The sequence below is a fragment of the Crotalus tigris genome, unplaced genomic scaffold, assembly GCF_016545835.1.
Source record: "Crotalus tigris isolate CLP2741 ecotype Arizona unplaced genomic scaffold, ASM1654583v1 scf7180000018216.395306, whole genome shotgun sequence".
NCBI classification, from domain to species: Eukaryota; Metazoa; Chordata; class Lepidosauria; order Squamata; family Viperidae; genus Crotalus; species Crotalus tigris.
Window position 1 is genome coordinate 322,935 of NW_024096886.1, and position 27,097 is coordinate 350,031.

General features: G+C 34.9%; 1 protein-coding gene and 1 long non-coding RNA gene across 3 annotated transcripts in view; one reads left to right on the plus strand and one right to left on the minus strand.

Annotated features, from left to right (window-relative positions):
* Positions 1-27,097, plus strand: part of WDR27 (WD repeat domain 27) — a 71,748-nt gene that overhangs the window by 31,468 nt on the left and 13,183 nt on the right. For both annotated transcript variants that reach the window (XM_039348934.1, XM_039348933.1), the window contains exons 20-24: positions 790-887; positions 1,632-1,753; positions 8,142-8,239; positions 13,870-13,972; positions 18,564-18,662. In XM_039348934.1, the coding sequence (XP_039204868.1) occupies positions 790-887; positions 1,632-1,753; positions 8,142-8,239; positions 13,870-13,972; positions 18,564-18,662 (520 nt within the window). The remainder of the gene's footprint in view (positions 1-789; positions 888-1,631; positions 1,754-8,141; positions 8,240-13,869; positions 13,973-18,563; positions 18,663-27,097) is intronic.
* Positions 19,179-27,097, minus strand: part of LOC120310492 — a 40,171-nt gene continuing 32,252 nt past the window's right edge. Inside the window, exon 2 of the long non-coding RNA XR_005557369.1 lies at positions 19,179-20,169. This is a non-coding gene — a long non-coding RNA (uncharacterized LOC120310492). The remainder of the gene's footprint in view (positions 20,170-27,097) is intronic.

Genomic DNA, 27,097 nt, shown 5'->3' on the forward strand with positions numbered 1-27,097 from the left:
AGATTCCTGATTCAGGGATCATTGATTTAAAAGGAATTAAAATTCCCTCCTCCCGTTTTCTCCTGTCTGCCAGATTCAGGAGGCTTACGCAGGTAATTCATTGGAGGAAAAACCCACCCATTCTTTTTGGCAATCCTATTGCTATTAAATACAAAATAAAAAAAATGCTGCCTTAAAAGCAAACTGTAGGGAAAAATCATGCTGTAGATGGGATGACAATCCCATTGCATAAGCTGAGAGTCACTCACATCATGTTGGACAGGACCCAGCATATAATACGAGTGGAACAGAAGAATTTGACATTTTAACTATCAAGCTCAGTTTGCATATATTGTACAGGATCAGCTGAAATTCTTTGTCATTCTTTGTTCCAGTATAAGCCTAGGAAAACAATATTTTCCACTGTGCAGGGAAGGAACTTTAACTTTTGCTATTGGAATATAAGCATCATTCTTAAGTATTTGTATTATTTTCATCTATTATTTTCATAGATTAAAGGAAAAATGTATATGTAACTTAATATAGTACCTGATGTGTGTTAATAAAAATACGGAAAACAAAGATCTTCAGTTCTTTTTATTGATAACAGAATGTATATATTAAGAAAATCTTTATTTTTTTTTTGACAAAATATTTGGATCCTATATTTCTCCGAAGTAGAAAAGGCAAGAATAAAAAAGATGCTAAAACCAAGTCTTTGAAATATGGGTTAGAATAAATATGGATTTTATTTTTTTCTTTTGCTTCATGAATCTAGAGGATACATGTTTATCTGATTTATTTCTGCAGATATAGAACAAAGAGTATTTGCAAATCAATACAGAAATTTCCAATGTCGTCTACGGTGGAAATTACCAGTCTTGCAGCAGTGAATGACTTCTATTCCTGTATCCTCTGTCATCATTATTGGTGTTGTTTTGCAAAAGGCATTAGTTCTTTCATTACAATTGTTTATTGTAATACAGGTGGTCCTCAACTTACAACCACAAATAAGACCAAAATTTCTGTTGCTAAGTGAGGCAGTTGTTAAATGGATTTTCCCCCATTTTACGACTCCCTGGCCACAGTTGCTAAGTGAATGAGTGCAGTTGTGAAGTTAGTAACACCGTTGTTAAGTGAATGTGGCCTCCCTATTGATTTTGCTTGCCAGAAGGTTGCAAAAGTGGATCACTTGACCCCAGGACCATCATAAATAGGAGTCAGTTGCCAAGTGTCTGAATTTTGATCACATGATCTTGGAGATGCCACAACGGTCATAAGTGTGAAAAATGGTCATAAGTCACTTTTTTCAGCACCATTGTAACTTGGAATAGTCACTAAATGAACTGCTATAAATCGACTACCTGTAATGAGCAAAAATAAATTAAAAAGATAATAAAAAGTATTATGAGGTTTCATATTCTGGTAACTAATGTCATGCCTTAGTGACTGGAACCTGGGATCATGTGCAATCACGTACTTGTATGGTATCACCATCTCTATTTCCCTTTCTGTTAAAGTTTGATATACCTATTCTAAGTGATTTAAACGCAGTACATATTTTTCCTGACAAATGAAAGCCTGGATATACTGACTGCCATACTTATAACATATAATTTGTCTAACAGAACTTTAACTTACAGAAATTACAGATATTGTATTGGCAGCTGGGAGTAACAGAGCTCTAGAAATATTTGACCTCAACGTGGGCTGTAGTGCAGCACTGATAAGAGATGCTCACTCTAGATCAGTTCACCAGATTTGCCAAAATAAGGTAGGCACGATCTCTGTTTATATTTCCAGTATTTTCCAAAGTGCAAATGAATAGAATAAGTACACATAAGAACAAACTAACGATTAAATCATTTCAAACTTTGCGAAGGTTAACTTGATTTATATTTTGAATGTCTTTGTCTTGATTGGGAAAATGTCTGCTACATTGGGTGGAAGATCTGGGCAAATAATTCATGTTAGTTTTGCTCCTTTGGTTCTGCTTGTGAAGCAGTTATCACCACTCAAAGTTCTGTGTCTTCTTTGAGGGTAACGTGTGAATTGAAGAACTGGCTTCTATTTTCCGTTTGATTGTATGGCATTTTCAACAAAACCTTGCAGTACAGAGAGTTCCTATGTGGAGATTCAGGTAGCCTAATTGTGTCCCTCCCACCCCAAGATACTACTTTTTACTTCCCTCAAATTCTCATTTTAACTTTCTTTGAAAATCAGTTAGCATTCCATGGGCACTGTATGTATGTATGTATGTATGTATGTATTTATAAAATTTATTGGCCGCTCATCTTACCACACGGTAATTCTGGGCAGCTTACAGTCATAAAAATGCATTTATATATGTACATTAAAATATAAATAAATTAAAAGCAAACATTAAAATCTAATAACATGCGCAGAGGGTGGGGACAGAGTGGAGGAAGATGAGATCTGTTGTTGCTTGATCAGCCACTTCCACTGCGCTGGATATACTGATTGTTCACTGAAATTATTGTCCTATTCTCCCTCCCTATTTTTTCTCTTTCTTTTGTAAATGCATGTTTGTCTTGTGCTTTTGGAAATTATAGCGTCTCTGGAGTTTTTCAGTATGCATATTGGGGCTGTTTGGTTACATGGAACGTAGATAAGCATTCAGTATTATTGTCTAAGGTACAGTCCACATATTGCAATCCTTCCAAATGCTGTTCAGTGTTGCTCAACTCAGTTATTTGACATGTGTTTTGTCAAATGTTTTGTCTTCATGAATACTGCAAAACAAACGATGTACACAATATTGTGGTATGTTTGACACATGCATTTTTTTAAAAAAAATTGTTTTGGAACATCATGAATTAAATCTGGGAAGTCTTAATAGATGCAGAATTTTTGATCCAGAGATTCTGTTGCTTCATGCTGAAGTACCATAAGTTTGTGGACCAATATTTTTCATGAAAATACATCCATAAAGCATGTTTGAAATTCCAGTGAATTGCAAAACTATTGCGTGTTATTCTATTAGCATACAACGGATTTTAGAAAGAAGCTCTGTTGCACAGATGTAACTGGCAAACTGCAGATACACCAGTGAGTTCCACCCTCTGTCTTTAGTTTTCTGAAATATTAGATACATTATTTTATGCTGTATTGGTAAATGTATTGCTATAGTATGTTTCTTACAATTAATTTGCTCACTGATTTGCACCCCAGTCTTCAACACTATTGGTAGCGGTGTCAGTACCATAATAGGTCATTTATCTGTCATGTAAAGGGAAGTAAGTCTAAACAATACTTTCAATATCTCCTTCCTATGTGTTAATTTATTCCATGTTACTACAATGCATGTTTAGATAGTATGACATTGTGCATAAAGTATGATTGGCAAGATGTGTAACAGAACCACTGATACCCCTTGTGGCAAAACTTTATTAGGAAACATTCATTTTTATAGATTTGGACTGAATTGTTTTTCTTAAGTTTTCCATCCCATGAATAATGTTTTACTTAAGGAAACGTTAGTATCTTGCACAGTTTTATGTTCAGTATATATATGTCCTTGTTTTGCAAAGTCTTAAACTATATGGATCTTGTCATTTTAGACACTACCCTTTTCCTTATTCTTCATCTCAGTCTTTAAAATTAGCTGAGCATAACTGTACTATACCTGTACTACATTTCTTGTACTATCTTTGCTCCAGGTTTTGTCAGTGGCTGTTCTTTAAGTGATAAAATTGTATATTTTCCCCTTAGGATTTTAATTGTAATGTGATTATTTGGACAGACTTTACATGCAAAACATATTCTAAACTAGGGCTTCTTTTTATTAGCTATAGTACTCTGCAAACTAGACTACAGTTAATTTATTTAATTCCATTTCTGTAATGGAAATAAATACATGGTACTGAGTCAACTTGATTCAATTTGCAAAAAACTCTCATATCAGAAAGAGATTAAGTAGGAAATAGCATGATATGGATTAATTGTACTTGTCTAAGTAAGCCATAGGATGTGGAAGAGTCTGATTTGTTTTAGAAGGTGGAACAGACTTTTGTATTAACTTTTTTAAAAAGCCTTAGGTGCCTATAGCATGAACTAAACTTTGGAGTAGAAGTTGTATGGGTGAAATTTGTACTTGGTTGCTTATCAACCAAATCTTTTAATTTTAGGTTAAAGACATTAACACTGAGTTGCTTTGGCGGTATGTGCCAATACTTTAAGGAATATAGACGCACTGGGATATAATCTGACTTATCCCTACTAGGCTGTTATCCTCATTAGTCAGGCTACAGACAGCCATCCATCTTGAATGTCTTTTCTGTTGTAGCATTGAAACAGTTCCTTAAAATGACTTTAGCATAGTTTTTTTATGTTGTTTTATGAGACTGGTCTGTTACAACATTTAACTATACTAAACTCTACAAGTATCATTTGTTATATGTTGGCCCTTTCCTCTGTTTTATTTCTCAGTGTCAGCAGAATGATTTCAAGTTAGTTAAGCAGAGCTCACTTTGAAATTTGTGGACATACAGCCACATGGGGAATGAAATTAGTCTTATTTTCATGAAAAATGGAAGATTACAATCCTAAATCAACCTTTTCAACATATATTCAACTTTTATAGTGAAATGCTGGCAGCAAAACACCATGGCTATATTAAGCAAATACCTTTGGGAAAGCTTTGGGAAGAAATCCTGTTAGAAGTAGAAAACGAAGGTGCAATCCAGCAGATGCACATAAAAGGATATTTGGAATATATATACATTCATATAGCTCTGTGTGTGTGTGTGTGTGTGTGTGTGTGTGTGTGTGTGTGTTTGTATACAAGATTAACAAATTTTAAAGCTGACAATTTTATAATTTTATATAATTTCCCTTTATGTTAGTTTATATTTTATTGTTTTTTGGTTAATTTTTCCTCTACCTGGGCTATGTTGCCATCTATGAGACAAATTGTCAACTGACCTGTCTGTTGCTTTTACTTGCTTTTACTTTATTTTCTTTCCTAGCTTCCTTGTTATTTCTCACACCCAGTAAGGTGTATTAACCTAGTATAAATATTCAGTGTTTGGCATTCAATTCAAGGTTAATGGAAAATTAAGGGCTTTATCCAGCCTTAAAAGCACACATTCTACTTACATAGCGGCACTTCATATTTCTCTTCTTGGCCGTGCTTGCCCCAAATCATGACTGAAGGGTTTTGTAATCTTCTGAAGAAGATCATGATATGGGATTGAATAATCTATCATCTGGCAGAATAGTATCAGAATAATGGCAGTGGATTTCTATTTAATAAAAATAAGAAATATGCTTTTTGTTTATTTTGTTTATGGACCTGACTGAAATACTACTCTTGCAAACCTCTGGTCTAGACCAGTGTTTTCCAAACTTGACAATTTTAAAGCATGTGGACTTCAACTCCCAGAATTCCACAGCCAGCATTGCTGGCTGTGGAATTCTGGGAGTTGAAGTCCCCATGCCTTAAAATTGTCAAGTTTGGGAAACACTGGTCTAGAGAGATAGTGTTCAGGATGCCAGGATTTTCAGAAAGAACCACCCATAGATTCCTGTGCCTGGCTCTTTGGCTAATAAAGTTAATAAGGCATCCTATTGTCTACTGGACTACACATTGACCTTTGAATCAGAGTTTTGGATGAAAGACAATGACATTTTTTAATACAATCCAGTAAGCCTAAACAGGATTATAAATCCAGTGTTCTCATTTCTTAGCCTAGCATTAGTCACAAGGTACTCTGTGTAAAGTTCCGTAATAAATATAGTTCCAAACTATGTTTCTTGGATGCTTTTTGAACATCCCCAGACCTCAAAAATGTTCCAGTTTCTTTTGAATGCAAGTGATTATTGGCAATTTATCTCAGACTTCTGCTGTAATTGTATTGTTTAAAACACGTTTAACATCTTAATCTCATTTTAACAAGGGATTGGATGCCATGTGCCCTTATATAATCTCACATGATGACCCAGAAACTTGTACACTTTTTTTTAAAAAAAGGGGAACCCAGTTAAATCTTACCTTCTATGATTTCATGCAAAAAAGTAGAGTCTTGAGATGTCAAACAAATGTCAAAATCTTTTTGACAAATTTGTCATTCTCATACAAGAATTTGTGAGATTTCATGAACTCATGGAAATGTCATAAGATTGGGTGTGGTTAGAGTGTGGTTATCTGTTGACCTGCTTAATGACAATCACAACCTATGACCATAATTGCAGGTTCATTTATGGTTGTAAGTCCAGAATTATCTGTAATTTAATCTGTGCTTCTGTCTTTCTTTCAAAACAGTAACCTCAACATTCCTCATTTTGGCCTTATTTTAAATAATATGAAAAAAGTAATAAAATGTTATAAATAAGCAAATAATAACTGTTTACCTCAAAAGTAAATAATTATTTAAAATAAATATTAAATGTTATTTTAGATTCAAAATGCCAAATGCTTTTGAAAGTAGAAGTGTATTCTGTGTTGTCCATGTTGTGGTCCATGTTCTGTAACATCAAAAACTTATCTTCTCTTTACCTGAATACAAGTTCCCAATTGCTTAATGGTGTTTAGTGCTATTTTTTTTATTACCACTAGATTTTTATAGAACTCTCTAGTCATTTTAATAGAATTTCCTCAAGGAACAGATTTTATATTCAGGTGTATTGTAAGTTATATGTTTTCTATCAAATGTCACTGGTTAATTACATACATTTAAAAATGAATACATTTCAAATACTAATATAACGGTCAATCTATGAGATTATTATAATCCTTTTGCAGTCAACTTTAATGCTCTATTGAATATCCACTGACTTAAAATTGGGACATTTCCTAATTATATATCAACATTTCTGAAAACTCACTGTCTATAGCTAAAAATAATTTCAGGCACTGAATATTTGGCAAAACTCATATGAATTATTCAATCCTCCCTCCTCTCTGAAGGAAAAACTACAAAACATATTTAATAACATTGATGCTACTTGAAATTATTTATTTTGATTATTTAAATTCATATTCAGGATTAGTAAATATGATTATATTTAATTCAATTCAGTAAAAATTGAGTCCATATGTATTAGAGTTCTTACAGAAGCTTTCAGTCAGCTGTCTAATATGAATTCTTTTGCTATTGTTTGACTGCTGAAATATTGTTTAATTTTGATTGATTGATTGATTATTTTATTGACCGATTATGTGCTGTCAAGATAATGTCTGCTCTTAGCAAACACATAGATCATTTTTTTTCCATGACAGTCTGCCCTAACCAGATCTTTCGGGTGTTCCAATGGTTGCTTAATTTTATTTGCTTCAAATATTTATATGATTCCTTTTAATAAGAAAAGGATTCGAAAAGCAGTTAATTCCTAATAAAGATTTATCTTAAATGACAAAAGATTGTAAAACAGTTTGAAATATACTTAGAAAAAGTTGATTTTGATCCATCTGCAAAGCACAGTTGTCTTCAAAGAAGAGACATAGATGCCTATAAATGAACTTTCCATAATTCCAGAATCATAGCTGACTCATTTTGCTGATGAAAACCAGTTTCAATTCTCAAAAGAATGGCTGCCAAAAGACAAATTCAAAAGATCTTAAAGATAGTGGTTGATCTAGGAAAAGAAACTGTTTTATAAAGTGATTTCATTTGGCTCGAAAATAGTTTTTTACTTTTCTAGAATTGCACTTTGAATAAAATAAACAGGAATTCATTGTGCTAAAATGATTTATAAGCGTATTCTAAACCAGGGGTCCCCAACTCCCAGTCCATGGGCTGGCACCGGTCCATGACATGCCAGAAACCAGGCCCCACAAACAAGCGAAGCCCCTTCCACGGGATGCAGACAGCATATGAAACCACACCCCCTCTGGTCCGTGGAAAAATCTTTCTCTCCAGAATTGATCCCTGGTGTCCAAAATGTTGGGGCCGCTGTTCTAAACCATAGTAACAATATAAGCCATCATTGAGCAGAAACAGAGTACCGTGAAAGCTAGATTTAACAATTCTCTGAATGGCTGTATGACACTTACATTGAAGAAAAATCTGATCTTTTGTCAATTTTGGCTTTTATTATTTTATTTATTATTACATGTTCTTCTATGGAGTTTCAACCGTGGAAATGTTTTCTAAACTATCCAAGCTACTGTAATTTTAAACTAATGTTTGTTTTTCTTTCAGGGATCATCTTTTAGCTGTCAACCACATGAAGCTTACAATCTCTTTTTAACAGCAGCCATTGGTGATGGCATCAAACTTTGGGATTTGAGAACATTAAGGTAACAGCCAGTCATTTTGCTGTTTGCCATGTTTCCTGGTAATTCTTTATTACACTATACAAGTGCTTTTTAATATTTTTTTTCTTACAAGAGTTCACAAGGAGTTCTTTGAAGTACTTGATATTTGCAAAGTTATGGAACTTCTGCACAATTTGATGAAGTTTGGTTAGTCCAGCTTTGAAACAGCTACTTATAATTCCTCAGAAATAAGGCAACATATAAATATTTCTGAATAAATGTTTGCTTGTTTAATTTATCCCCAGGCATAATTTATGGTTTCTGTTAGATACCATAATATAGGGAGTACAAAATTGCAAAAATGATTGTGGGATCATATAAAAGTCAAAATTTTTACTCTGTGGCATTTTGTCTTCCTCAAATGCAGTTGTCCTTTGGAGACACAGCTTCCTGAATACAGCATACAAACAACCAATAAGGACTGTGTGGTTATTTAGGCACATGCTGAAAAATAGCCAGTCTACATTTGTCCTTTCATGAGATTAAGCTGGGAAAAAACATATGGAGAATATTGCATTGGTTCCTTAGTTTAAACACATTCTCAGCAATAAAATCTAAATATTGCTGCATTAAAACATAACCTAGTCATGTGATAAAATGCCAGTGAGTGGGAAAAACTGTCATAAAAGCTGGGGAAAGGCAAATATAAAAGAAGAAATTTCATCTGGAGGAGAGGTTGAGGAACATGGGTATTTGCCACATAACTCAGACAAATGTAAGTACAGGGAAAAACTGATGTATCCTAATTGACAGAATTCCATGACCACTTTACTTAAGAATTAACAGTTTGTTGCATACAGTTTTGCACTGTATCTGATGAGATAAACTGCAATCTACAAAAACATATGTGTGATATATTTCTTCCTCTTTGAGACATGACACAATTTTTGTTGATTATACCTGAATATACAAGTTTGTGTTCTTTATGATATAATGTAAGTAACTATAAATTGATTCTTCATTCTAGTCTTCGTAGCTATGAATGAAATGGCCTTATGTTACTCCCCCCAAATTTAAGTGACAGCCTTTAAAAAAAATTGAAATGAACTTAACAAATCGGAATGTACTTTTTTAATTCTTAAAAAGTGTACAATTGTCTGAACTGAAAAACATTTCAGTATAGGGTTACAAACTACAGAAGCAGTACAGAAAAGCACACATGGGAGATCTTTGTAAATCATTAAATGTCCAAGTCAAATGTTTTGGAAAAAAATTAGTCTGGAAGAAGTTGGAGGCAACTCTATAAAAACAACAACAGAAGCTTACCTTTGAAATTGGAATTAGCACATTTTTTGAAACAATAATGGCTCATTATTCCTAGCAAATGTCTAAATATAGTGAAAGGAAATATTTAGGAAAAAAGGTTAACTATATTATATCCTTATGTTTTTTCTATCAATTGGTTTAACTACTATTCATGAATAGTAAAAAGTTAATTTTTTTAACAGGTTACTTACTTGCAGCCTCATTTTAAAACATTAAGATTCGACAGGGAATGGTAAAATAATTAAAATACAATCTGTATGAGTAGTTTCTCTATATTGCAATCCTAAATTATATAGTATAATAGGCTGTACTTGTTGGTTACGTCTAGAGCCTTTGATTTCCCTCCCCTTCTTTTTCTCCCTTCTATTTATATTTCCTCTAGTCTGTATTGTTCCTATAAGTGCTATTGACTAGTCTGATTTAACATCATGATAGGGTGCTATGATCTCAGCTGCAGCTGACTTTGTGGGGCTGATACCATAGATGGTCCTGTCCATTTTGGCTCTAATACTAAGACTAGTAAGACAAATTAGTGGAAATTTTAAAATTTGAGTTCCAAATTATGTATTATTCTTTATATAAAAAATAGTATTTACCAGCACCTACTCCATTTATGGAATTATACCACAGTCCTTGGATCAAAAGTTCTAGTAGTGAAGCTGTAGAAGCACAATTTTCTCCAGATTACCAGAATTATATGAAGAAGATAATATTCTTCAATGTCAATCACTTTTCAGTTAGGATGGTAATGAAAAGGTAACCTTACAGCCAGTCCTCGCATTTATGACCTTCGTGAGTCTATGATCTCAATTTCACTTAATCACCACTTTACTTATTGGCTGAGTTGCCAGTCTAAGTGGTGGTTGCTAAATAAGGACTACTGTACAGTAGAATCAAGCTTATGGTCTGAGCATAGCAGTGAGACACCAGTTCTTAGAGTGAAGATTCAGAAGATCATACTGGGAGAAACTCAGTCAGGATAATACAAAGGTGCTTCAAGTTGTGCTGGAAAGGGTAATTTTATCTGTGAAAACTCAGAGCTTGTTGGTCTTTTCAGATTCACTAATGAAGCTGGATACCTAGGTTTTTGTGGTGTCTAGAAATGTGTTGGCACAGTTAAGGATGGTGACCAATTCTATGCATTCCTGGAGATGTCAGATTTGGCCACGATGACACATGCTATTGTAAAATGCTCTTAGGACTACCATAACACAGTCTGAGAAAAGTACTCAGAAACAGAAAAGAGAAAATGCTGCAGCCAGACTGATGTCTAGAACTGATTAAAAGGAATATGCAATTCCTTTCTTAATACCCTTCCATTGCTGGCAGTCTGTTCCTGGAAAAAGTGTTGGTTATGATCTATAGTTATATATAACTTGGCCCTAATTTATTTGAAAGATCCTATTCTCCCTTATGAGCCAATTCATACTTTTAAAATGGCAAAAGAAGTCATTCTGTCTGTGTTGCCACAGTTAGGGGTACCTTCTGCTGTTACTGAAATTACTTCTGAGTTCACATTTTACAAATGTAAACTTTCTCTAATGAGCCACAGTGAGGACTATTTGTTGATGGAATGATGGGATACAAGTGCAGTAACTAAGTGGCAATAAATTTTTCAGAAGCATAATTTTTGTAAAGAAAAATCAGGCAAGTCATTAAAGAGTTTAAAGAAATTATTAGTGAAATAAAGTTGGTCATCTATTTCTCAACATATATTGGAGCAATTTGTAATGTAAAGAGCATAGAGACATTGGCAAGCTGCTTTGCTTTAGACCAGTGTTTCTCAACCTTGACAATTTTAAGGCATGTGGACTTCAATTCCCAGAATTCCACAGCCAGCAATGCTGGCTGTGGAATTCTGGGAGTTGAAGTCCACATGCCTTAAAATTGTCAAGGTTGAGAAACACTGCTTTAGACTCTCCAGATATCAGTTCAGGCATTTTCTGCCTATTTCCTGCTTATAGACTTCATGTGAAGAATATTAACATTAATATTACATGCCAGGTATCCCAGCCTTTCTTGTAGCACCTAAACGTTACATGACAAAGATTTAATTACATAGAATACCACCAGTAAGCTGATTTCTTCGAATCATTTGTAAGTATTTTTGCTTTCAGCAGTACGTGGCATTTTAATTATTGATTGCTCCTATGTTAAGTCAGAAGAGAGGAAAATACATGTCCTTCATGATCTATGAACATCTTGATCCATGAATGTTTATCCACAGAGATATATGAGTCTGGATTTCATAATTGTATATTATGAGAACTATTAGCTTGAATTTCATAATTGTATATTATATTATGCTTCCACTGTAAAAAGTTGACTGATGTGTAAAGATTTTTATTTGTTTTCCAGCCAAATTTTAAAAGCAGCTTAGATAAACTATTTCTTAACAAATAAGATCTACAAGGCTTGGGATTTATTTTAGGCCTTGGGAACAGATGAAATGGGTTTATATTTCCATAAACCAGGAACCACCATTCTCATACATAAATCTGAGACCTCCAAGAGTTAACAAATTAGCTATTACTACAATGTAACAAATTCTTATCTATTAATCAAAGAGACAATATGTGAGTGAGGTTTTGCTTTGACTTCCATCTCTTTCAGAAATAAAACAAGGAAGATATTGTACTCAGTTATGGAATGCCCAACTGTTTAGTAGTAGGAATATTTATTTCCTTTGTTTTATCCAGACGATTTGTTGAATATGTTCTGCAGCACATAATAATGCCTGAGAATAATGCCTGTAAAAATACCCAGTGGAAAGCCCCTTGCACATTTCTTTCGAGATAAACAATTGCTTGCGGAAATAGATGGGAGCAGGGCTTTTCTTGACTAATCTCAGAAAAGCTAAGCAGGGTAGAAAGTGATTAGCTCTTGGATAGGCAGCCACTAGAAAATCACAGGACTATAGGGTAGACCAGAAGGACTTGGAAAAAGATAGTGGCAAATGGCTTCCATATTATTGCCAGAAAGATTGTAGTCAGACTGGTCTCAAGGATGTTTCCTGTATTAAATTATTGTTGTTAAAGACAGTTTTCTAAGTAACTATTTAGCCTGTTGTGTCAGGCTTCAACTGAGAAGAACAGAACAATCCAGCCAAAGTTCAGTTCTTTATTTGCTTATGCCATATAGACAGAATCTTGGAGACTAAACCTATACTACCCTAACCTATGAATATACCCTGGGAGATTTTAGGGAATGGTTATGTTAAATCTCTTCCTCCCTCCATGATCCAGCTCCAAACTGTGTTGTCTCTTGTCTCACCCTCCCTTCCTTGGAATGTCTTCCCTCCTTCCTGAGAAACTGCTGCATTACTGAAATCCATCACACCACTTTCCCCTTCATAGATACATCCCATTGCATCATGGCTGTTAACTAATGTTTCTTAAATGTATGTCTTAAAAACATCATGTAGAACAGTGTTGAAAAATTTCTGAACCTGTATAAGAAACTAAAAACGATATTGGAAAATAAACTGATGCATGTATTCAACGAAAGATACCAAATCCTTACAACTCATTCATCAAATCTGAGAAAAGAAAATCATAGATTGTCATGTCAATTGTCCATTTTTAGCTAAATTAGGAACAGTGCCCATATTCTAATTTACATTTCTTGAATGCACTCATGTACATATATGACTAAACATACATTCTCTCATGTACCACTGCAGTGTCGTGTAAAATCCTTCTTACCTACACATACTAAAAAATTAAATATTGAAAAAATATACTAGAACTAAGTAAATCAACACCACAAAATATTTGGAAACATAAGCTGATTATTGAACTTCCCTTCCTAATCACAACAGGTATAATGCCCAGAGAACAGCAAACTGAACATATAGAAATAGTGGAATAGTCCTAATAATATAAAAAGTCAACTCTGCATCTAGCACTGCAAATCTAACTAAATTTGAGGCAGATACTATTTCCTTGAGATTCTTAAGATGAATGCAACTTTTCTGCCTATATATGTCTTCTAATAATTTTATAGTTTATATATTTGTTATTATGTGTATACATACCTTTATAAAATTTAATATTTTCATTTTAAAAATCTATTTAAATAAGAGAGTTTAAGTATTTTGTAAACTCTTCTTAAACTCTCCTAGTTTTAAGCAATCAGAGCATGTTATGATATATCATATTCAATTCCATTCCATTCATTCATTCATTCATTCATTAAATTTATTGGCTGCCCATCTTACCTCAGAGTGTTGGATGTCGATTGTAAGGCAAAGATAAATAGAATATGTACTTCATTGAAAAAAATGAGTAAGTTTAGAAGCAATTATTTTAAAATTCATAGTACTTAAATTTATTGAATTTCTGCAGATGCGAGCGCCGATTTGAAGGTCATAATAGCCGTTGTCATCCATGTGGAATTAGTGTTTCTCCTTGTGGCCAGTTCATCGCTTGTGGATCTGAAGATAAATGTGTATGTATAGTAGCTTACTTTTGATAATATATGGTATTCCAAATTTCATATAACCATCATTATAATCTGGTGTACAAACATCTTTCCAGGAGCTTATTCATTTATTGGTTTTATTTTATGTCATCTGTACTATTTTTTATAAATAGCTCAATGTGGGGAACATAACGAATACTCCTTCCTCCGTCTATTTTCCCCATAACAACTCTGAAATAAGTTGGGCTGAGAGAGAGTTACTGGCCCAAAATTACCCAGCCAGCTTTTGTGCCTATAATCAGTTATTCTCAACAGTATGGGCACTGTTTATTCAAAGTTCTCCATAACTTGAAATTCTAAATATGTGCAATAGCAACACATCGACGACTCTGAACTTTAAACTTTCTTCCAAGAGTAGACTATTCCAATTCTTCATTCCATATTTATTATGTATAATTGAAATGGGTTTTTGTAATGTTGTTCAAACATTCGTGATAATAAATTGCTAATTGATGTCCATCAAGCTTTCTTCAATACACAAGGGTTTCCCCAGATTCTGGAAACTGTGAAGGCCCCTGTAGACAGTAAGAAAGATAACCTTGATAGGAATATATAAAACTGTTGCCAATAAGGGAGAATATTTGTAGCTGGGATTGAAATGAGGGTACACTGATGATGATGATGATGATGATGATGATGATGATGATAATGATAAAGTTGGAAGGGACCTTGGAGGTCATCTAGTCCAACCCCCTGCTCAGGCAGGAAACCCTATACCATTTCGGACAAATGGCTGTCCAGTTTCTTCTTAAAAACTTCCAGTGTTGGCGCATTCACCGCTTCTGGAGGCAGGTTGTTACACTGATGATGTCTTCTTGTTTGGGTAATGAAAAGTCTGCAAGAAGACAACTAAGAGGTCAGAGAGCACAAGGACCTCTCAAGAACTGTTGACTTGACAAAAGAGGCTGCACCATTTTTTAAGTCCTGAGAAACAAGGTAATATTTGGAGGCTGCTCAAGCAGACACCTTTTTGATTCACTAGACTATAAAGAGGAAGAGGGAGTACAGCATAATCAGAGTTATAAGGCTCTGTTATTAAAGCCAGTCCCAATCAAAATAACCCTAGCCTTCCCCATGGAATTGATGTCTTGGTCTCTTCTACCCAAATAATATGACTAATAAGTATTTTAACTGTTCATGTTGCCATTTATTTGTCTCATTGTCAAGTTATTTTCCTTTTGCAGTGCTTCAAAGTTTTTAAGGAAGCCATTATATATATTACCTGACTAGCACTAAACTGATTTTCATTGTAAATTCTCTCCAAAGAGATTTTTCCAGCCATTTTTAAATGGGGATTACTCTGCAGTCTCGGTTTGTTATGAGAGTTGGACTCAGATTTTAAGATTCTGCCCAATGGAATGAATTATGTTATTCGTATAATAGTTATTATATAACAAATTAAAATTACAGAGTAGTAATTTTTTTTAAAAAAATGAAGAAGACAATAAATAAAATAACAGCAAATATACCAAGTTAGACAAAATGAAAATGGCAGCAAGTACAATATGTACCTTCTTATGGCCCCAGCTGGGTGCCAGTATGAACCAATTGATCTCGCTATTTGGTACAGACCAGAGGAAACTAGTTGAAGCCTTTTCTGACTTTTTTCCCCTTTAATTTATGACAACAGAAACAGGACATTAGAAACATTCCTATGTGTCTTCTTTTTAAAAAGGCCAGGTTTTTCTGTGGTTGAATAGTTCACATAGTTTGAGGATTTTTTCTTGAAATAAGGCTACACATTTTCGGTTAAAAGATTTACTAATGTTTGAACATAGAATATAAAATGTAAATAGATTGTGCTGATACAGTTCTTGAAACATCATAGGGATTATTGAAAATAATATGGAAATATTTGAGAGGGAAAAAAGGCTGTTCCAAAAAAGGTACACCCAATACTTTTCTTTGCATATTTTTAAATGATGCCTTATTGAAATAAATACATAATGGGGATAAGTAATAGAAATGTAGGTGTAGTATGAAGCAAGAATGGAATCATAGGATTCTAAACCAATCTTCTGCCTATGCAAGAATACCCATAGCATGCCACAAAATGACTGTCAAATCCTTTCTTGAAAGATCCCAGTGATGAAGTGCCCATGACTTCAGGATGCAGGCTGTTCAAGTTCTCATTGTGCTTTTTATATTTGTGGTGACCAGAACTGGGCACATTTATTTATTTGTGTATGGCAATAGGTCTTTCAGATGCAGTCGGGCCAGGGAAAAAAACACACAGTACTAACACTCCCTGTGATCTTGACTGTTCTTAGTGCAGCCCAAAACTGCTTTGAATCTTTTGGCAATTGCAACATTTTGCTAGCTCGTGTTTAATCTGTGATCTTTAAGAAACTTCTCACAACTGTCATAACCACTACCTAAGACCACCTAACTAGACGAGTGCATGTCCCAAAAGTGCTTTTTCAAAAGGTAACTGGACTTCGTTTTTTTCTTTGAAGACATTTTGCTTCTCATCCAAGAAGCTTCTTCAGTTCTGACTGAATGATGGAGGATGGAAGGATTTATATTCCTTGCTGTCATCTGCTTGTTAATTAGCACTCTTTCTGAGAGTTGTTGAGGTCACTTGAAGGTTTAGTTGTGTCCTCAGGGTCATCTGAATAGTGCAAATGGGTGTGAAACTTCTTGGAACTGCTAAAAGGATTGTGTTATGATCATGTATAGAACTGTACATCAGAGAAACAAAACAACCACTCCACAAACACATGGCACATTGTAGGAGAACAAACCCATCAGGACAAGACTTAGCAGTCCATCTGCATTTGAAAGATAAGGGTCACTCTTTTGAAGAGTGTAAAGTCCACATTCTGGACAGAAAGGACCGCTGGTTTGAAAGAGGGGTCAAAGAGACAATCTATATCACGGGTGTCAAACTGCCGACCTGCGGGCCGGATGCGTCATGCCAAAACTGCGACCACCCCAGCTCCGGCAATGGGGGGAAAGTCACGATATGTCGCGACACATCACATGACGTGGCGAGTTGGACACCCCTAATCTACATTAAGAATGAACAGCCCTCTCTCAATAGAGGGAGAGGAATACGACACCACCTATCTCCTGTTTACAACACAGACCTTTCAGCCATTCCAAGAAGGTTCCACACCCATTTACATTATTCAGGTGACACTGAGGGCACAGATAAGTCACAAAATATACACTAGTCCAGCAGCTAACATATACACAGCTTCTCATTTTCCAATTGTTCATATAATCTGGATGCAAATAATAGTTTATTTTCACATTTAGTCAAAAAAAATTATAGATAAGTGTAGATAATTTTAATTATTTAAAAGTACTTTGATATTATTTGTAAAATCATGTCTGAAAAATAGATTCATGTTTCTGAAAGTAGTTGAGGTATTAAAATATTAATATGAGCAGTATTAAATAGTACTAGACATATGATACTATTAATAGTAATATCAATTGGTGATTTTTTTTTCAGTACCTTTAAGTCATTTATGGCTCTTGGTGACTGCTGGGACAAGTCCTTGTAGTTTTCTTGGCAACATTTTTTGGAAGTGGCTTGCCATTACCTTGTTTATTAAGGGCTGAGAAAGAGCATCTGGTCCAAAGCTCCTAGTTGGCTTTGTAGCTAAGGCAAGACTTGGACTGATTGTCTCCTAGTTTCTAGCTTCACACCTTAAACTGCTACACAGAACTGGTTCTCATTGGTAATATTAAATACAAGATATGGGTCTGCTATAAGCAATAATAAAAATGTGATCAAAATAGATTTTGTAAATTCATTTTGTATTCAAAATGAATAAGTGTATAATTTTTGGAGAAGGCAAATCTATGTACTCTGGGAATATTTCCATAGACTATAGGATGGCATGAACCTTGTCTCTGCAGGCAACATCTCTTTTTAAGGGTTTTAAGTGGTTTTAAAAGAATCAATATACCTCTGTGGGTGAAAGGTTATTCCAGTAGCACATTGGGAATCTTTATTTCTATATCTTCTAAGCAGTGCTTTTTCTCTAAAAAAAAAAAAAAAGGGCCGGAACTCACACACGTCATACAACCCACCTTGCCTACCCTACAAAGTTCCATCCCAAAAAGGTGCCGGAACTCTGTTCTGGGCGTTCTATGAAAAACAAAGCCCTGCTTCTAAGTCTCTAGGACTTATGCTCACCTTAAAGTTCTCATAGTTAATGCAAATGAATAACAGCAACTAGCAAATCAAGGCCCACTGCATTAGTGCCTGCCTTGGCTGCAATCAAGCAGTAGAGTGTAGCATTAATAGCAGGTGAATCCAGAGTGGGTTTAAAAAAGTCAAGTTGTGGCTGTGACTGTATGATCAAAACATACATTTTTCAGGTATGTGTGAACAAATGTAAAAAATTAAGTCAGATTTAACCTTTTTTTTTAGCTCTTCCCCCAATGCTTTTGAGCAAAGGCAACAATTGGATTGTGGGTTCCATTTTATCTTATGAAGACCTGGAATTTTGATAAGTGTACATTTTGTGAAGAGGTATTTAAAATAAAAAACTTTTGCTCCTTGATGGGCTATTGCCAACTTTAAATATGTATTCTTTTTCAGGCTTATATATATGAGAAGCATTCCAGCACCTATTCTTATAAACTGACAGGACACACTGAATCTGTAATCAATGTGGCTTTTAATCCGTCATCTCCCCAGGTATTTATAACATTTTCCTTTTCCTAACAAATGTTAATTTCTGAATGTTTATTAATCAAATATTGTATTGCCTCCCTTTCTCGGCATTTTTTAAAATTTCCCATTATAATTCCATTGAGGATCAATTATTTTTGCTGTTAGCTTTAGGCCAAGTTGGAAGTATGATACTTGGTATCTTTAAAAAAAAAGGATATTATTTCTGATTATGTGGAGGAGTAGGGTATAATCATTGTGACTTTGGAGATATTTTTTTTTTCACTTAGAATTGAAGAAAACCCAGGCTACTTAAAATCTATATTGACTCGTGACTTAGGGATACTTGTCTATTAGTTGTAAGAAAAAGTTGTAAGGATGTGCTTACAATTAAGTTTTTATTCATCAGTGTTGATTTAGGGTTGGCTGAAAGTAATGTTTGTTTAAAATGAGTTCGAATTTTTAGGGACAAGTAGAAAATATCTGTAATTCTTTGTGACACATATGAAAAACTTCATAAAGAAGAAAGGTAAATTCAAAACCTCTGTTTTCTCTGATTTTTATTTCACTTCCACTCATTCATTTAATAGTCAGAAACACATAATTTCTCAAAATTAAGTTGCATTTTGTAATGTTTCAGGAAATCTTTTCTTTAAAAAAAGTTTACCAAGTTTGGCTTTGTTTTCACATTGATATTAAGTAATTTTTCTACTCCTATGTCTGCTGCATATTTTCTATTATATGAAAGATTGAAGCTTTTTTATTAAAAGACATTGACACACACAGTTCTAACTGCAATAATTAGAGGTAGAAAAACTTTCACAGAGAGTATCTGATATGATAATATAGCAATATTTCAAGCTCAGAACAAAATAAATCCAGTGGAATGTTTTGCCTTAGAGAACAAACAAAATGGCTCCCTCATTTTTCACTAAAAAGGGTGTCTTATCTGCCACCTAATATTCAGCAATTTTCTTTTTTTAAGACTCTATTTTATTTGGGAAAAAAATTAAAATTGAAAACTCCAACAAATTTTAAAAAATCAAATAAAAAAACGCAAAACAAACAAGACGTTACAAAATGATGCATTAAAAATGCATTATCCCTCCTAATTGAATACTGATTAATACATTAACTACAATATTGGTTTCCCACCCCTTGTGAAACAGGGCCAGAAAAAAAAAATTAAACTACTAAATCTATTTGCAAATTATTGATCTATAATCCATTATATTAATGACAAAATAGTTAGCAGGAAGAACAACAATAATAAAAAAGACAAGGTTAAAGCTTCAAAAACCTCTGTTAACAAATTGTTATTATAATCAACTTGTAGAAAATTTACCATGGCATCCCAAATCATCCCAAGAGTTAAGAGTCCTCCTAGGAAAAACCAGTTTATCATTTCTCCATTCAGACAGACTTCTGCTATTGTAAAAGAATGCAGGCTTGAACTTCAGAGAGGTGTATGGAAGCAGCTCAGTTGATTCTACATCTGTACACTCCATATCTCTTTCCAGACTTTCCAATGGGTCTGATAAGATAAGATAAGATAACCTTTATTGTTATTTTTTTTAAACTGTGGGCACAACGGCACATATCAAAAATGAAATGTAGTTGCCCATTCTCAAAGTGAAACACATACATGACGCACACCTAAACATACTATGAACAACGTATGTATAGAGTAGACCCACATTCCTACATATACGTATTTAGTTTTCAACTAAAGGTTGCATGTTATCAAAAGGTCTTTTCTGGACATCAGCCATACTTGCTTGTCAATAATCTGAATATATTGTTGCTCTATGTAACTTAGCTAGGAAACAAAGAACGCTAAGCAGAAAAAAACCCAGGAAAGATATTTTCTGGATATTTTGATTCAATATTAAAAGAAAATTTTTAAAAAATAAACCCCAAATATTTTGCAAATTAAAAAATGAAAAAAGTCTGTAGTGAGAATCCAATATTAATGTACATCAGATAAAAGCACTTTCACCATCCAAGGACATGCCGTGTTTTTACTTTTTTCAACTCGTCGGCAAAACAGCATTCAGCAAACAGGAATAATTTCCACATCCCTCTGAAAATGGATATTTGAAAAGTCGCCTTGCAACGAGATGGGTGACAAACAAATTTAATAAAAAATATAAAAAGATGACAAGATGAAAATGATTTAAAAATCCTTCCTTTTGGACAGGAAAAAAAATCTACTCAATTTAAATTGACAGGTCTATATGTGTCTATATCTAAGCATCTGTCTATACATGAATATAAATACACCACAGTGTTTCCATTCATTGTGCAAGTTTTATTTGGGTGCAGCTGACACTGAATGATGTTTGGTTATTGAAGTTTAGTTTCCTACACTTAGCATTTTGCATCAGTAGTTTTCAGCATGCCAAGATGTCAGAATCAATAACTAAGGTAAATAAGGTCTATTTTCTGTAGACAGCATCCACCATGAAATAATTTAAAACATTGTATTCACTGAAGGAAGTATGATCCATTGAATAAATGAAGCAGCAGTTGGGGTAGCTTCATTCAGAAATAACAGTTTATGAATAAAGATATCATCACTGCATCCACAACATTTTTCTGTTTGACAGTGTAGCATTTCTTGAGGATTTTTTAAAAATTCAGACAAACTATTTATTTTATTAATTAAATTTATATGCCGACTAGCACCAAGTGATACTAGATGGTAATCAAGGATAATAAAAATTAATGAAATGAAATGAATTATATCAAGGTAATAGGATATTCACAATGAGTATCTGTTGTTATCTTCCAACCATATTCATATTGTGAATGTATAGTTAATCAGTGCAGGATGTTATGGTTCCGATAGATGAAACCCATCAAAAGAACTTCAAGGCAAGAATTCTTCCTTAAAGAACATTTTATTCAGGAAACAAAGTATCGGCACTACATAGTTGAACCCAATACTAAATTCCCTTCTCCCCCTGGATACAAAGTAACAAATTGCAATTCCCACCCCCAATAAGCAGTCATAAATCACTTTCTCCAATTAGCCTGAAACGTAGGCTGTCTCTCCAGCTCCTCAGCCCATCAAACTGTTATCAGTTCGTCCTTAAGTTCCCACAGAGCAGCGTTATTATTATGGCTAGCTGAGCTCAAGCATTCATCCCAACCCCCTTCTGCACCTGATTTCTAAATAGAAGAAAAAGCATGTTAAAACCAAAGCGGAAATAGCTGCAATTTTCATCAGTTGTCAGAGCGGGAACATCTAATGTTTACAGCGTTGACACAGGATATTTTGTTTGCTCCTTCTTATTTTAGTAGCAAAATCTTAGAATATTATCTAAAACCAGTTCTTTGACTGTGTGGAGTTTTAGTTGCATTTATTATTCCTAGTACTACCTTTTCTGTTTCAGGAATTGTGAAATTGTGCCAGCATCACTTTTATATCCTAAACAATTGAGGTCAATTTCACCGTAATCAGTTCTATGGTTCAGTAATTGGGGAGGTCTGAAAGCTTTGCCTCAAACATATGCTGATCCAGTTGACATATTTCCTTTATATGCTTTTTATTTGTTCCCTATTTTAGGACAAGAAGGCTTATCTTAGTAACAGAGATTTATTTATTTATTTATTTGTGTATGCATAAAACAATAATCCAGCCACTTCAGAAACTTAGGCAGTAACTGACTCCCATTTTGAGGGCTTGTTTGCTTCTGTATTCTGGCAACTCCCACTCCCCTTGGCTTAGCCTACTGTGTCTTTTGGCAACAAAGGAGCCTAGTCACCTCAAAGCCAGTCAGACTAGCACCACCTTCTGGGAACCACCACTATCTCGCATGCTCAATTTAGTATGGGAGAAGCAGGTGGATTTTTGTGCAGGTGAATCAGAGAGGCAAGGCTTGGCTAGAAAAAATGGGCTGAGAGGTTAACCAGGCAATAGATGGGGAAGGAGGGAGGGAGGGAGGAAAGAAGGAGGAAAGGAAAGGAAATGAAAGGAAAGACTCTACCATGAAAGGAGAAAGAAGAGAAGGGCAAGGGGGAAAAGACCAAAGAAAGAAAGAACTCCCTAGTCAGAAAGGAGAGAGAAAGAAAAATGAAGGAGGATATGGGTAGCTGTAATTGTGTTGGGGTTCCTAGATTGTAAGGCACCTAAGTGGTCAATGTGAAAAACCTGTTTCATAGCTTTTCATTTTTGAGTTACCGTACTAGAAACTTTTCTGTCACTGCATAAAAACTTTTCAGTGCTGTGATTCTTGGAAGATGAATTAGTATTTTTTTGTGTTTGTGTGGCAATTTGAAATTGCAACTCCAATATTAAATAGTTCTTGGTGTGGCTAATAGATACCCTGGAGAATTGCAAAGTGTATGCTTTAAGCAAGTTCCAGTAGAGGATTATAGTCATAGTTGATGCTAGTTGGAGGTTGTAGAGCAGCTGAGGTAATAGCAGTGAGAATCCAGAACACCAAGAACTTTTGCAAAGACTCAATTGGCTGAAATTTTAAACAGAATACTAAACACTGTAATTGCTTTCAGAATTATCATTGCTAAAATTAATGCAATCAAATAAGAAAATCTAATGCACAATCATGATTGAATTAATCAGCATTTCTTGTGTTTCTGTTTAGTATCTGACAATGATAACTTTGCTGTACTAGTGGAACTTGCACTGGCTTAGATTTATTGCCTTTTTAAATTCTCTGCTACATTGGAAAATAACAGTTTTATCCTGAGTTCTAAAGGCTGACATTTTCATCTTATGCCCCCAGCAAATAAAGTATCTGCAGTCATCATTAGAGATGTTTGAAAATTATTTTGCGATGGATTTTGAGATATTTTTCTTTCTGAAAAAATTAAGTATGAGAATTAAAGTAATGTTTCATATTAATTTGAATACTTAGAAAATATTGTCCACACTAAGTCCAACCATTCCTTCTTTTGTGCCTGGCTCCCAAATAGGTCTTCATATTTTCATTTAATTCAGAACTGCTCTCCTATTGCCCATCAGATTTTACAGTGACAGACAAAATGAAGACTTTCTTCTTTTTCTTCTAGTATTCCTACCACAAACACTAGCTACCCCTTACGTTCATCACAACAAAGCAAATGCATCAGATAATGGACCAAGATCCAGAATGAATTGAAATAAATATCTGCTATTCTCTTGACTTTACGTCTAAGCTATGTTGCTCTCAGAAACAGGACTAGAAGACCTCAGGATTCATCCAATAGCTATTGGATAGAATAAACTCACTTCAGGGTAGAGTAAGTGCTCAAAATAACGAGAAAAAAAATCAAATAAGGAAATAGATTAAAATATCTAAGTGCAGATTGTTGGCAGCACTTCTAAAAACCTGCAATGTTTGTGTGCATACTCCAGCTTGAAAGCAAACATCAGGAAGCAGTTTCCTATGCAAGTCTTATAAAAACTGAAATCATTCAACTTTAAACTATTGATGCCAAACCTCGTGGAGTCTTTCTAAAGGCAATTTAAATAACTGTTTTTCTCTTAAGATTGGCTACATGTAAGTTGGAGAGAATGGGCTAATACACACATTGAAATCTTCTGTTTTCCTTTCTGCCAGATGTTCTAGCTTTCCATGTCAGCTTTAACATAACAGCCAATAAGAAAGCCATGGGGTTTGTTTTCAGAATACTCATTGACATCTCATATATGACAAAGGACCAAATATATACCTATATTAATCATGCTGTATACAAAAATTGTTTATGTTATCGATGCATGAGTTTAAACTGCAATGATTAAATGTGCACTTTCAGGAGAAGTTCATCAAAAGCCACTTATCTGGGCTCTTCAAACTAGTTTCAGTGACTAATCCAAAAGATACTGCCATAATAGGCTAATGGCAGGTATAGGTGGCAGGGTGAGGGGAAGATTAGATCAGGGAAATGGCAAAAAATTCTAATGTAACATCTCCAGTGACTTTACATATTTTAAAGTTAAGCTTATGAGAAAGTTGGTTCACTGTTATCATCCCTGATTCATCTTTTAAGGTTTAGAAATGGAACTCAGGAACTTTGAATCCAATTTTAAGTTGTTTCAAATTAGGTAAAAAATTGATTTTGGGCTGTGAAGAATGTTTTACAAAATGACTGAGAATTGGTAGGAAAAAAAATATATAGAATGGTTTCATTAAACACTGGTCTGAGCCTATTTAATGTGTAAGTCATCAATTTTATGGACAAGTAGCTATCCAAATAAGAGTCAATGCAAATGTTTGTGATCAAAGGTGTGAACCATATCAATACAGGTAGCCCTTGACTTACAACCACAATTGAGCCCAAACTTTCTGATCCTAAGCAAGACAGTTATTCAGTGAGTTTTGTCCAATTTTATGACCTTTTTTGCCATAGTTAAGCAAATCATGCAGTTGTTAAGTGAATCATGCTGTTGTTAAATGAATCTGGTTACCCCTATTAACTTTGCTTGTCAGAAGCTGGCTGGGAAGGTTACAAATGGTGGTCTTGTGGCCCCAGGACAGTGCAACTGTCATAAATACAAGCCAGTTGCCAAGTGCCCAAATCCGGCCACATGACCCATGGAGATGCTGCAACAGTTATAAATGTGAAAACCAGTCATAGGTCATTTTTTTTGGTGCCGGTGTAACTTCGTACAATCACTAAACGAATGGTTGCATGTCAAGGACTACTTGTATTCAAAAGTGGTTATATAATTAAGAGACCAGTGGCAAAGAAATCATTCTGTATTTTTTTCTGCCACTTTCCAGCCATTCTGATGAAAAAAGTGCGTTAGAAATTATTTCACAGAAGAAGAAATTATTTTATAACTGGATTACAATATCCATGCACTTACTTACCTGCATGCTGACATGGGGGATTCTGGGAGTTGAATTACACACATCTTAAAGTTGCCAAGTTTGAAACACCTCAATTACAATGCAAAGTGACCAAAGCCTTTAAATTAAATTTAAAGGGAAAGATTCCTCTGAGCTTTGTGAGTAGTGGTGTTATTATCATTAGTTATTATCATTAGTAAGACAGTCCTGTATTTTTCTTCACTAGAGAGAAATGTGGGTAAATCTTTCACTCAGTTTCTCTGTCCATTTAATGAAGACTTCCAAAGTTGGGGGAACCCTGCCATGCCAAAGCTCAACAGATCTTGACATCACAGCATTTCAACATCTTCACATGCGACCTGAACTTTTAGCCATCTTTTAAAACCACCAGGTTCACACAACATTTCAGCAAAATCTAATTTTGTGGAGCTGGAGAAGTCATTCTTTTGATACGGACATATACTCCATAAGGATTTTTGATGTATAGATGATCCTTGCTTACCAACTGTTTGTTCAGTGACCATTTGAAGGTACTGTCATGGTTCTGACAGATGAAACTCTTCAAAGAACTTTGAGGCATTGTTTACCTTAAAGAATCTTTATTCGAGAAGCATAGCATCGGCACTTACATAGCCAAAGCCAAAATCTGAATTCCCCTCCCCTGAGTACATAGTATCAAAGCAGAATTCCCTCCTCTAATTTACACTCATAAATCACATTTTCCAATTAGTTTGAAATGCAGACTTTCCCTCCACTTCTCCAACCCGCCAATTCTTATCATCTCTTATTTCAAAAATCTTAGTTCTTACACTAGTTACAGTATTGTTATGTCTAACTAAACTCCTATGCACATTCCTCCTCCCCCCCCCCAGTATCATCTAATTCTAACTCAAATTCTAAGAGTAAAACATAAGAAGGAAAATGGTTGCATCTCCATATGTTGTCAAAGCAAAAACATCCGATGTTAGCAGCGTTGACAGGTACAGTGGGGCTGAATGAGTGGTACTTACATTTAGTCCTCAAAGATTTGGCCATTATAGCACCCCTGCATCATGTGATCATGATTCAGGCACTGGCAACCAGCATGTACTTAGGATGGTTGCAGCCTCCTGTGCTCACGTGATCATCATTTTCTGCCAATTTCTCACAAGCAAAGTTGGTGGGAAAGTCTGATGGGAAGGTCACAAGTTGCTCTACTAAGTTCCCCCTCCCCCTGCTTTCCTGTGTGCCTGCAGTTGTGTCCTCCTTCCCTTGGCCTCCCTTTGCCTGCATTGTGGTGCATCTTTCTTCCTTTGGCTTGCCTGAGCTCAAGCAGTGCCCTCCTTCCTTAGCCTCCCTTCACTTGTCCCAAAGGTGCACCACGACCTAGATCAGGGGTAGGGAACCTTGGCTTTTTTATGACTTGTGGACTTCAACTCCCAGAATTCCTGAGTCAACATGAGTGGTAAAAGAGCCAAGTTGTCTACCCCTGATCTAGATGATTGAGAATCTGCATAGACATCCTCCCTTCACTCACACCATATTACAGTCTCCTTCTCTCAGCATGCCATTTTTTTCTTCAACCATCGCACCCCCCTCCGGGGCTCCTAGGGCTTGCCCACCCCTTATAGTACTCCGGTGCTCTTTACACTTCACCCTTAATGACCTATATGTCTTGGAATT